This window comes from Salmo salar, chromosome ssa05, assembly GCF_905237065.1.
Source record: "Salmo salar chromosome ssa05, Ssal_v3.1, whole genome shotgun sequence".
NCBI lineage: Eukaryota > Metazoa > Chordata > Actinopteri > Salmoniformes > Salmonidae > Salmo > Salmo salar.
In genome coordinates, this window is record NC_059446.1 from 84,811,336 (window position 1) to 84,824,632 (window position 13,297).

General features: G+C 43.4%; 1 protein-coding gene across 1 annotated transcript in view; it reads right to left on the minus strand.

Annotated features, from left to right (window-relative positions):
* LOC106598964 (pleckstrin homology domain-containing family G member 4B-like) overlaps positions 1-13,297 on the minus strand; it is a 49,836-nt gene that overhangs the window by 8,301 nt on the left and 28,238 nt on the right. The window contains 2 exon segments of the mRNA XM_045717763.1: positions 9,106-9,330; positions 9,681-9,770. Of these exon segments, the coding sequence (XP_045573719.1) occupies positions 9,106-9,330; positions 9,681-9,770 (315 nt within the window).

Here is a 13,297-nt window from a genome sequence, read left to right on the forward strand (position 1 = left end):
TGTTCTACTGCTCTACTGTTCTACTGTTCTACTGCTCTACTGTTCTACCTTCTCTATTGTTCTACTGCTCTACTGTTCTACTGTTCTACTGCTCTACTGTTCTACTGCTCTACTGCTCTACTGTTCTACAGCTCTACTGTTCTACCTTCTCTATTGTTCTACTGCTCTACTGTTCTACTGTTCTATAGCTCTACAGCTCTACTGTTCTACTGTTCTACTGTTCTACTGCTCTACTGTTCTACTGTTCTACTGCTCTACAGCTCTACTGTTCTACTGCTCTACTGTTCTACTGCTCTACTGCTCTACTACTCTACTGTTCTACAGCTCTACTGTTCTACTGTTCTACTGTTCTACAGCTCTACTGTTCTATATTCTCTATTGTTCTACTGCTCTACTGCTCTACTGTTCTACTGTTCTACTGTTCTACTGCTTTACTGTTCTACTGTTCTACTGTTCTACATTTCTACAGCTCTACTGTTCTACTGTTCTACTGCTCTACTGTTCTACAGCTCTACTGCTCTACAGCTCTACAGCTCTACAGCTCTACAGCTCTACTGTTCTACTGTTCTACAGCTCTACTGCTCTACTGCTCTACAGCTCTACAGCTCTACTGTTCTACAGCTCTACAGCTTTACTGTTCTACTGTTCTACTGCTCTACAGCTCTACAGCTCTACTGTTCTACAGCTCTACAGCTCTACTGTTCTACTGCTCTACTGTTCTACAGCTCTACTGCTCTACTGTTATACTGTTATACTGCTCTACTGCTCTACAGCTCTACAGCTCTACAGTTCTACAGCTCTACTGCTCTACTGCTCTACAGCTCTACAGCTCTACAGCTCTACTGCTCTACTGCTCTACAGCTCTACTGCTCTACTGTTCTACTGTTCTACTGCTCTACTGCTCTACTGCTCTACTGCTCTACAGCTCTACTGTTCTACTGCTCTACAGCTCTACTGTTCTACTGCTCTACAGCTCTACTGTTCTACTGTTCTACAGTTCTACAGCTCTACTGCTCTACTGTTCTACTGTTCTACTGCTCTACTGTTCTACAGCTCTACTTGTCTACTGATCTACTGTTCTACTGTTCTACTGCTCTACTGTTCTACTGCTCTACTGCTCTACAGCTCTACTGTTCTACTGTTCTACTGTTCTACAGCTCTACAGCTCTACTGCTCTACTGTTCTACAGCTCTACTGTTCTACTGTTCTACAGTTCTACAGCTCTACTGCTCTACTGTTCTACTGCTCTACAGCTCTACAGCTCTACTGTTCTACTGTTCTACAGCTATGCTGCTCTACTGTTCTAGAGCTCTACTGCTCTACAGCTCTACTGTTCTACTGTTCTACAGCTCTACAGCTCTACAGCTCTACTGCTCTACTGTTCTACAGCTCTACAGCTCTACAGCTCTACTGTTCTACTGTTCTACTGTTCTACAGCTCTACTGTTCTACTGCTCTACTGTTCTACTGCTCTACAGCTCTACAGCTCTACTGTTCTACTGTTCTACAGCTCTACTGTTCTACAGCTCTACAGCTCTACTGTTCTACTGCTCTACTGTTCTACTGTTCTACAGCTCTACTGTTCTACAACTCTACTGTTCTACTGTTCTACTGTTCTACAGCTCTACTGCTCTACAGCTCTACAGCTCTACTGCTCTACTGTTCTACTGCTCTACTGTTCTACTGTTCTACTGCTCTACAGCTCTACTGCTCTACTGTTCTACTGTTCGACAGCTCTACTGCTCTACCTTTTCTACTGTTCTACTGTTCTACAGCTCTACTGTTCTACTGTTCTACTGCTCTACTGCTCTACTGTTCTACTGCTCTACTGCTCTACTGTTCTACTGTTCTACTGCTCTACTGCTCTACTGTTCTACACCTCTACTGCTCTACTGCTCTACAGCTCTACAGCTCTACTGTTCTACAGCTCTACTGTTCTACTGTTCTACTGCTCTACTGCTCTACTGTTCTACACCTCTACTGCTCTACTGCTCTACAGCTCTACAGCTCTACTGTTCTACTGTTCTGCAGCTCTACTGTTCTACTGTTCTACTGCTCTACTGCTCTACTGTTCTACACCTCTACTGCTCTACTGCTCTACAGCTCTACAGCTCTACTGTTCTACTGTTCTACTGTTCTACAGCTCTACTGCTCTACAGCTCTACAGCTCTACTGCTCTACTGTTCTACTGCTCTACTGTTCTACTGTTCTACTGCTCTACAGCTCTACTGCTCTACTGTTCTACTGTTCGACAGCTCTACTGCTCTACTGTTCTACTGTTCTACTGTTCTACTGCTCTACTGTTCTACTGTTCTACTGCTCTACAGCTCTACTGCTCTACTGTTCTACTGTTCGACAGCTCTACTGTTCTACTGTTCTACTGTTCGACAGATCTACTGCTCTACCTTTTCTACTGTTCTACTGTTCTACAGCTCTACTGTTCTACTGTTCTACTGCTCTACTGCTCTACTGTTCTACTGCTCTACTGCTCTACTGTTCTACTGTTCTACTGCTCTACTGCTCTACTGTTCTACACCTCTACTGCTCTACTGCTCTACAGCTCTACAGCTCTACTGTTCTACAGCTCTACTGTTCTACTGTTCTACTGCTCTACTGCTCTACTGTTCTACACCTCTACTGCTCTACTGCTCTACAGCTCTACTGTTCTACTGTTCTACAGCTCTACTGTTCTACTGTTCTACTGCTCTACTGCTCTACTGTTCTACACCTCTACTGCTCTACTGCTCTACAGCTCTACAGCTCTACTGTTCTACTGTTCTACTGTTCTACAGCTCTACTGTTCTACTGTTCTACTGCTCTACTGCTCTACTGTTCTACTGTTCTACTGCTCTACTGTTCTACTGTTCTACTGCTCTACTGCTCTACTGTTCTACACCTCTACTGCTCTACCGCTCTACAGCTCTACAGCTCTACTGTTCTACTTTTCTACTGCTCTACAGTTCTACTGCTCAACAGCTCTACAGCTCTCCTGTTCTACTGCTCTACTGTTCTACTGTTCTACAGCTCTACTGTTCTACAGCTCTACTGTTCTACTGTTCTACAGCTCTACTGTTCTACAGCTCTACTGTTCTACTGTTCTACAGCTCTGCTGTTCTACTGCTTTACTGCTCTACTGTTCTACAGCTCTACAGCTCTACTGTTCTACTGCTCTACTGCTCTACTGTTCTACTGCTCTACAGCTCTACTGTTCTACCTTCTCTATTGTTCTACTGCTCTACTGTTCTACTGTTCTACTGCTCTACAGCTCTACTGTTCTACTGTTCTACAGCTCTACTGCTCTACTGCTCTACAGCTCTACTGCTCTACCGTTCTACTGCTCTACTGTTCTACTGTTCTACTGCTCTACAGCTCTACAGCTCTACTGTTCTACAGCTCTACTGCTCTACTGTTCTACATTTTCTACTGTTCTACAGCTCTACTGTTCTACTGTTCTACTGCTCTACTGCTCTACTGCTCTACAGCTCTACAGCTCTACTGTTCTACAGCTCTACAGCTCTACTGTTCTACTGTTCTACTGCTCTACTGCTCTACAGCTCTACTGCTCTACAGCTCTACAGCTCTACTGCTCTACTGTTCTACTGTTCTACTGTTCTACTGCTATACAGTTCTACAGCTCTACTGCTCTACTGCTCTAAAGCTCTACAGCTCTACTGATCTACTGTTCTACTGTTCTACTGCTCTACTGCTCTACTGTTCTACTGTTCTACAGCTCTACTGTTCTACAGCTCTACTGTTCTACTGTTCTACAGCTCTACTGTTCTACAGCTCTACTGTTCTACTGTTCTACAGCTCTGCTGTTCTACTGCTTTACTGCTCTACTGTTCTACAGCTCTACAGCTCTACTGTTCTACTGCTCTACTGTTCTACTGCTCTACAGCTCTACTGTTCTACCTTCTCTATTGTTCTACTGCTCTACTGCTCTACTGTTCTACTGTTCTACAGCTCTACTGCTCTACTGTTCTACCTTTTCTACTGTTCTACAGCTCTACTGTTCTACTGTTCTACTGCTCTACTGCTCTACTGTTCTACAGCTCTACAGCTCTACTGCTCTACTGTTCTGCTGTTCTACTGCTCTACAGCTCTACAGCTCTACTGTTCTACAGCTCTACAGCTCTACTGTTCTACTGTTCTACTGCTCTACAGCTCTACTGCTCTACAGCTCTACAGCTCTACTGCTCTACTGTTCTACTGTTCTACTGTTCTACTGCTATACAGTTCTACAGCTCTACTGCTCTACTGCTCTACTGTTCTACAGCTCTACTGTTCTACTGCTCTACAGCTCTACAGCTCTACTGTTCTACTGTTCTACTGCTCTACTGTTCTACAGCTCTACTGCTCTACTGCTCTACTGTTCTACAGCTCTACTGTTCTACTGCTCTACAGCTCTACAGCTCTACTGTTCTACTGTTCTACAGTTCTACAGCTCTACTGCTCTACTGTTCTACTGTTCTACTGCTCTACAGCTCTACTTGTCTACTGCTCTACTGCTCTACAGCTCTACTGCTCTACTGTTCTACTGCTCTACTGTTCTACAGCTCTACAGCTCTACTGTTCTTCTGTTCTACAGCTCTACAGCTCTACTGCTCTACTGTTCTACTGTTCTACAGCTCTACTGTTCTACTGTTCTACTGCTCTACTGCTCTACTGTTCTACAGCTCTACTGCTCTACTGTTCTGCTGTTATACTGCTCTACTGCTCTACAGCTCTACAGCTCTACTGTTCTACAGCTCTACAGCTCTACTGTTCTACTGTTCTACTGCTCTACTGCTCTACAGCTCTACAGCTCTACTGCTCTACTGTTCTACTGCTCTACAGTTCTACAGCTCTACTGCTCTACAGCTCTACAGCTCTACTGCTCTACTGTTCTACTGTTCTACTGCTCTACTGTTCTACTGCTCTACTGTTCTACTGCTCTACTGCTCTACTGTTCTACTGTTCTACTGCTCTACAGCTCTACTGTTCTACTGCTCTACAGCTCTACAGCTCTACTGTTCTACTGTTCTACAGTTCTACAGTTCTACAGCTCTACTGCTCTACTGTTCTACTGTTCTACTGCTCTACTGTTCTACAGCTCTACTTGTCTACTGCTCTACTGTTCTACTGTTCTACTGCTCTACTGTTCTACTGCTCTACTGCTCTAATGCTCTACAGCTCTACTGTTCTACCTTCTCTACTGTTCTACTGTTCTACAGCTCTACTGTTCTACCTTCTCTACTGTTATACTGTTCTACAGCTCTACTGTTCTACTGTTCTACTGTTCTACAGCTCTACAGCTCTACTGTTCTACAGCTCTACTGTTCTACTGTTCTACAGTTCTACAGCTCTACTGCTCTACTGTTCTACTGCTCTACAGCTCTACAGCTCTACTGTTCTACTGTTCTACAGCTATGCTGCTCTACTGTTCTAGAGCTCTACTGCTCTACAGCTCTACTGTTCTACTGTTCTACAGCTCTACAGCTCTACTGCTCTACTGTTCTACAGCTCTACAGCTCTACAGCTCTACTGTTCTACTGTTCTACAGCTCTACTGCTCTACTGCTCTACAGTTCTACTGCTCTACAGCTCTACAGCTCTACTGTTCTACTGTTCTACAGCTCTACTGTTCTACTGCTCTACAGCTCTACTGTTCTACTGCTCTACTGTTCTACTGTTCTACAGCTCTACTGCTCTACTGTTCTACCTTTTCTACTGTTCTACTGTTCTACAGTTCTACTATTCTACTGTTCTACTGTTCTACTGCTCTACTGTTCTACTGTTCTACTGCTCTACTGCGCTACTGCTCTACAGCTCTACTGCTCTACTGCTCTACAGCTCTACAGCTCTACTGTTCTACTGCTCTACTGCTCTACTGTTCTACTTTTCTACTGCTCTACAGCTCTACTGCTCAACAGCTCTACAGCTCTCCCTGTTCTACTGCTCTACTGTTCTACTGTTCTACAGCTCTAGTGTTCTATAGCTCTACTGTTCTACTGTTCTACTGTTCTACAGCTCTACTGTTCTACAGCTCTACTGTTCTACTGTTCTACAGCTCTGCTGTTCTACTGCTCTACTGCTCTACTGTTCTACAGCTCTACAGCTCTACTGTTCTACTGCTCTACTGTTCTACTGCTCTACTGTTCTACTGCTCTACTGTTCTACTGTTCTACTGCTCTACTGTTCTACTGTTCAACTGTTCTACAGCTCTAATGTTCTACCTTCTCTATTGTTCTACTGCTCTACTGTTCTACTGTTCTACAGCTCTACAGCTCTACTGTTCTACTGTTCTACAGCTCCACAGCTCTACTGCTCTACAGCTCTACTGCTCTACTGTTCTACTGCTCTACTGTTCTACTGTTCTACTGCTGTACAGCTCTACTGTTCTACTGTTCTACTGTTCTACAGCTCTACTGCTCTACTGCTCTACTGTTCTACAGCTCTACAGCTCTACAGCTCTACTGTTCTACCTTCTCTACTGTTCTACTGTTCTACTGTTCTACAGCTCTACTGCTCTACTGTTCTACAGCTCTACAGCTCTACTGCTCTACCTTTTCTACTGTTCTACAGCTCTACTGTTCCTCTGTTCTACTGTTCTACTGCTCTACTGTTTCCTACTGCTCTACTGCTCTACTGTTCTACTGTTCTACTGCTCTACTGTTCTACTGCTCTACTGCTCTACAGCTCTACTGTTCTACTGCTCTACTGCTCTACTGTTCTACAGCTCTACTGTTCTACTGTTCTACAGCTCAGCTGTTCTTCTGCTCTGCTGTTCTCCTGCTCTACTGTTTCTACAGCTCTACTGCTCTACTGTTCTACTGCTCTACTGCTCTACAGCTCTACTGCTCTACAGCTCTACTGTTCTACTGCTCTACTGTTCTACTGCTCTACAGCTCTACTGTTCTACAGCTCTACTGCTCTACAGTTCTACTGTTCTACTGCTCTACTGTTCTAGAGCCTCTACTGCTCTACTGCTCTACTGTTCTACTTCTCTACTGCTCTGACAGCTCTACTGTTCTACTGCTCTACTCTTCTACTGTTCTACAGCTCTACTGCTCTACTGTTCTACAGCTCTACTGTTCTACTGTTCTACTGTTCTACTGCTCTACTGTTCTACTGTTCTACTGTTCTACAGCTCTACTGTTCTACTGTTCTACAGCTCTACTGTTCTACTGTTCTACAGCTCTACCTTCTCTACAGCTCTACTGTTCTACAGCTCTACTGCTCTACTGCTCTACTGTTCTACTGTGCTCTACTGCTCTACAGCTCTACTGTTCTACTGCTCTACTGTTCTACTGTTCTACAGCTCTACTGCTCTACTGTTCTACAGCTCTACAGCTCTACTGTTCTACTGTTCTACTGTTCTACAGCTCTACTGCTCTACTGCTCTACTGTTCTACAGCTCTACAGCTCTACAGCTCTACTGTTCTGCCTTCTCTACTGTTCTACTGGTCCTACAGCTCTACTGCTCTACTGTTCTACAGCTCTACAGCTCTACTGCTCTACCTTTCTACTGTTCTACAGCTCTACTGTTCTACTGTTCTACTGTTCTACTGCTCTACTGTTCTACTGCTCTACTGCTCTACTGTTCTACTGTTCTACTGCTCTACTGCTCTACTGTTCTACTGCTCTACTGCTCTACAGCTCTACTGTTCTACTGCTCTACTGCTCTACTGTTCTACAGCTCTACTGTTCTACTGTTCTACAGCTCAGCTGTTCTTCTGCTCTGCTGTTCTCCTGCTCTACTGTTCTACAGCTCTACTGCTCTACTGTTCTACTGCTCTACTGTTCTACTGCTCTACTGTTCTACTGTTCTACTGTTCTACTGCTCTACTGTTCTACAGCTCTACTGCTCTACTGCTCTACAGCTCTACTGCTCTACAGCTCTACTGTTCTACTGCTCTACTGTTCTACTGCTCTACAGCTCTACTGTTCTACAGCTCTACAGTTCTACTGTTCCTACTGTCTCTACTGTTCTACAGCTCTACTGCTCTACTGCTCTACTGTTCTACTTCTCTACTGCTCTACAGCTCCCACTGTTCTACTGCTCTACTGTTCTACTGTTCTACAGCTCTACTGCTCTACTGTTCTACAGCTCTACTGTTCTACTGTTCTACTGTTCTACTGCTCTACTGTTCTACTGTTCTACTGTTCTACAGCTCTACTGTTCTACTGTTCCTACAGCTCTACTGTTCTACTGTTCTACAGCTCTACCTTCTCTACTGTTCTACAGCTCTACTGTTCTACTGTTCTACTGTTCTACAGCTCTACTGCTCTACTGCTCTACTGTTCTACAGCTCTACAGCTCTACAGCTCTACTGTTCTACCTTCTCTACTGTTCTTCTTGTTCTACAGCTCTACTGCTCTACTGTTCTACAGCTCTACAGCTCTACTGCTCTACTGTTCTACAGCTCTACAGCTCTACTGCTCTACAGCCTCCACAGCTCCACAGCTCTACTGCTCTACTGTTCTACAGCTCTACTGCTCTACAGCTCTACAGCTCTACTGCTCTACAGCTCTACAGCTCCTACTGCTCTACAGCTCTACTGCTCTACTGCTCTACAGCTCTACTGCTCTACTGCTCTACAGCTCTACTGCTCTACAGCTCCACAGCTCTGACAGCTCTACTGCTCTACAGCTCCACAGCTCTACAGCTCTACTGTTCTACTGCTCTACAGCCTCTACAGCTCTACTGCTCTACTGCTCTACAGCTCTACAGCTCTACTGCTCTACAGCTCTACTGCTCTACAGCTCCACAGCTCTACAGCTCTACAGCTCTACAGCTCTACTGTTCTACTGCTCTACAGCTCTACAGCTCTACAGCTCTACAGCTCTACAGCTCTACTGCTCTACTGCTCTACAGCTCTACAGCTCTACTGCTCTACTGCTCTACAGCTCTACAGCTCTACAGCTCTACTGTCTCTACTGCTCTACAGCTCTACAGCTCTACTGCTCTACTGCTCTACTGCTCTACAGCTCTACAGCTCTACAGCTCCACAGCTCTACAGCTCTACTGCTCTACAGCTCTACAGCTCTACTGCTCTACAGCTCTACTGCTCTACAGCTCTACAGCTCTACTGCTCTACTGCTCTACTGCTCTCCCCCCGACTTACATCACATCCTCGGATGGCGTCCATGGCCAGCAAGTCGTTGCCATGGCGCAGCTGGAACTTAACCATCTCCTCTGCGGTGCGGAGGTCAGAGAGCTCCTGTTCCTGGGACTGACCACACTCCTTGATCAGGTCCTTCAGTAGCAGGGCGTACTTAGACATCCTCTGGATGGGCTTCAGCAGGTAGGACGCCAGGTCCATCTTATCACCCAGCTCCAACTGCTTGTTCTGGGGAGACAGACGCACACATAGAGGAGGATGAGAGGGGATGTAGGACTCTGTATGCAGACCTACAATAGCTTTTCTAAATGGGGAATTCTGATGTCAATTCAACTCTTCCATTCTACATAGGAAGACGTCCAGTAGCTATGTAACGTTTGACAATGGGAATTCTAATGTTACTGAATGTAGAACTAGCAGATGTATACTAGTAGCACCCTATATGACGTTAGGCTCACACAACCTTACAATTAGCCTGTTGCTGTGAAGTAGTTTGGTTCATATTGGTTAAAGGTCAGGGCTGGTGTTAGTACAGCTGATCCTAGAACGTTAGTAACCAGAGCCGTTTCCAGACGCACCTTAAAGAATCCATTCCCGTGGCTGGTGAGTAGAGCGTCAGACTGCGGCTTGTTCTTGCTGTAGAGAGCGTACATTCCAAACTGATCCTCCTGCACACAGGAATAACAAGTTACCACTCTGACTACAGTCAAACTGATCCTCCTGCACACAGGAATAACAAGTTACCACTCTGACTACAGTCAAACTGATCCTCCTGCACACAGGAATAACAAGTTACCACTCTGACTACAGTCAAACTGATCCTCTTGCACACAGGAATAACAAGTTACCACTCTGACTACAGTCAAAGGTACACACACAGGTTGTGTTAAATGGCACCCTATTCCCTATATAGTGCACAACTTTTGAATAGGGCCCATAGAGAATAGGGTGCATTATTTAGGGAATAGGGTGCCATTTGGGACGCGGGACCGGTGTTCTGTGCTAGGCCTAAACACGGAGACTCATTTAGCTCATGAGGCCTGGATTCCATCAACCAACCATTAGGATTCCATCAACCAACCATTAGGATTCCATCAACCAACCATTAGAATACCATCAACCAACCATTAGAATACCATCAACCAACCATTAGAATACCATCAACCAACCATTAGAATACCATCAACCAACCATTAGGATTCCATCAACCAACCATTAGGATTCCATCAACCAACCATTAGAATACCATCAACCAACCATTAGAATACCATCAACCAACCATTAGGATACCATCAACCAACCATTAGGATTCCATCAACCAACCATTAGAATACCATCAACCAACCATTAGAATACCATCAACCAACCATTAGGATTCCATCAACCAACCATTAGGATTCCATCAACCAACCATTAGAATACCATCAACCAACCATTAGAATACCATCAACCAACCATTAGGATACCATCAACCAACCATTAGGATTCCATCAACCAACCATTAGGATTCCATCAACCAACCATTCGGAATACCATCAACCAACCATTAGAATACCATCAACCAACCATTAGAATACCATCAACCAACCATTAGGATTCCATCAACCAACCATTAGAATACCATCAACCAACCATTAGAATACCATCAACCAACCATTAGGATACCATCAACCAACCATTAGAATACCATCAACCAACCATTAGAATACCATCAACCAACCATTAGGATTCCATCAACCAACCATTAGGAATACCATCAACCAAACCATTAGAATACCATCAACCAACCATTAGGATTCCATCAACCAACCATTAGAATACCATCAACCAACCATTAGAATACCATCAACCAACCATTAGGATTCCATCAACCAACCATTAGGATTCCATCAACCAACCATTAGGATTCCATCAACCAACCATTAGAATACCATCAACCAACCATTAGGATACCATCAACCATCCATTAGAATACCATCAACCAACCATTAGAATACCATCAACCAACCATTAGAATACCATCAACCAACCATTAGGATACCATCAACCAACCATTAGGATTCCATCAACCAACCAACCATTAGAATACCATCAACCAACCATTAGAATACCATCAACCAACCATTAGAATACCATCAACCAACCATTAGGATTCCATCAACCAACCATTAGAATACCATCAACCAACCATTAGAATACCATCAACCAACCATTAGGATACCATCAACCAACCATTAGAATATCATCAACCAACCATTAGGATTCCATCAACCAACCATTAGTATTCCATCAATCAACCATTAGGATTCCATCAACCAACCATTAGGATTCCATCAACCAACCATTATAATACCATCAACCAACCATTAGAATACCATCAACCAACCATTAGGATTCCATCAACCAACCATTAGGATACCATCAACCAACCATTAGAATACCATCAACCAACCATTAGGATTCCATCAACCAACCATTAGGATTCCATCAACCAACCATTAGAATACCATCAACCAACCATTAGAATACCATCAACCAACCATTATGATTCCATCAACCAACCATTAGGATACCATCAACCAACCATTAGAATACCATCAACCAATTATTAGAATACCATCAACCAACCATTAGGATACCATCAACCAACCATTAGGATTCCATCAACCAACCATTAGGATTCCATCAACCAACCATTAGAATACCATCAACCAACCATTAGAATACCATCAACCAACCATTAGGATACCATCAACCAACCATTAGAATACCATCAACCAACCATTAGAATACCATCAACCAACCATTAGGATTCCATCAACCAACCATTAGAATACCATCAACCAACCATTAGAATACCATCAACCAACCATTAGGATTCCATCAACCAACCATTAGAATACCATCAACCAACCATTAGAATACCATCAACCAACCATTAGGATTCCATCAACCAACCATTAGGATTCCATCAACCAACCATTAGGATTCCATCAACCAACCATTAGAATACCATCAACCAACCATTAGGATACCATCAACCATCCATTAGAATACCATCAACCAACCATTAGAATACCATCAACCAACCATTAGAATACCATCAACCAACCATTAGGATACCATCAACCAACCATTAGGATTCCATCAACCAACCAACCATTAGAATACCATCAACCAACCATTAGAATACCATCAACCAACCATTAGAATACCATCAACCAACCATTAGGATTCCATCAACCAACCATTAGAATACCATCAACCAACCATTAGAATACCATCAACCAACCATTAGGATACCATCAACCAACCATTAGAATATCATCAACCAACCATTAGGATTCCATCAACCAACCATTAGTATTCCATCAATCAACCATTAGGATTCCATCAACCAACCATTAGGATTCCATCAACCAACCATTATAATACCATCAACCAACCATTAGAATACCATCAACCAACCATTAGGATTCCATCAACCAACCATTAGGATACCATCAACCAACCATTAGAATACCATCAACCAACCATTAGGATTCCATCAACCAACCATTAGGATTCCATCAACCAACCATTAGAATACCATCAACCAACCATTAGAATACCATCAACCAACCATTATGATTCCATCAACCAACCATTAGGATACCATCAACCAACCATTAGAATACCATCAACCAATTATTAGAATACCATCAACCAACCATTAGGATACCATCAACCAACCATTAGGATTCCATCAACCAACCATTAGGATTCCATCAACCAACCATTAGGATTCCATCAACCAACCATTAGGATTCCATCAACCAACCATTAGGATTCCATCAACCAACCATTAGATTACCATCAACCAACCATTAGAATACCATCAACCAACCATTAGAATACCATCAACCAACCATTAGGATTCCATTTGATTTCAACTAAAACCTCTACATATATTAGTTTATAGTTGAGTTAGTTTGGTACCCACCAATAGTAACATGTTTAAAAGAACATTTCTTATTTTAAAGTAACTGTCCAATAAAAATCATATTCTCTCAACTCATACCCAGGTCATGTCGTTGACTCAACTCATACCCAGGTCATGTCGTTAACTCGTCTTATACTTGTAGTTGTGAACAAGAGAAAAAGCATTCGGTAAAAAAGCCTGCCTCAAAGGTCAAAGGTCACCTCAAAGGTCAAA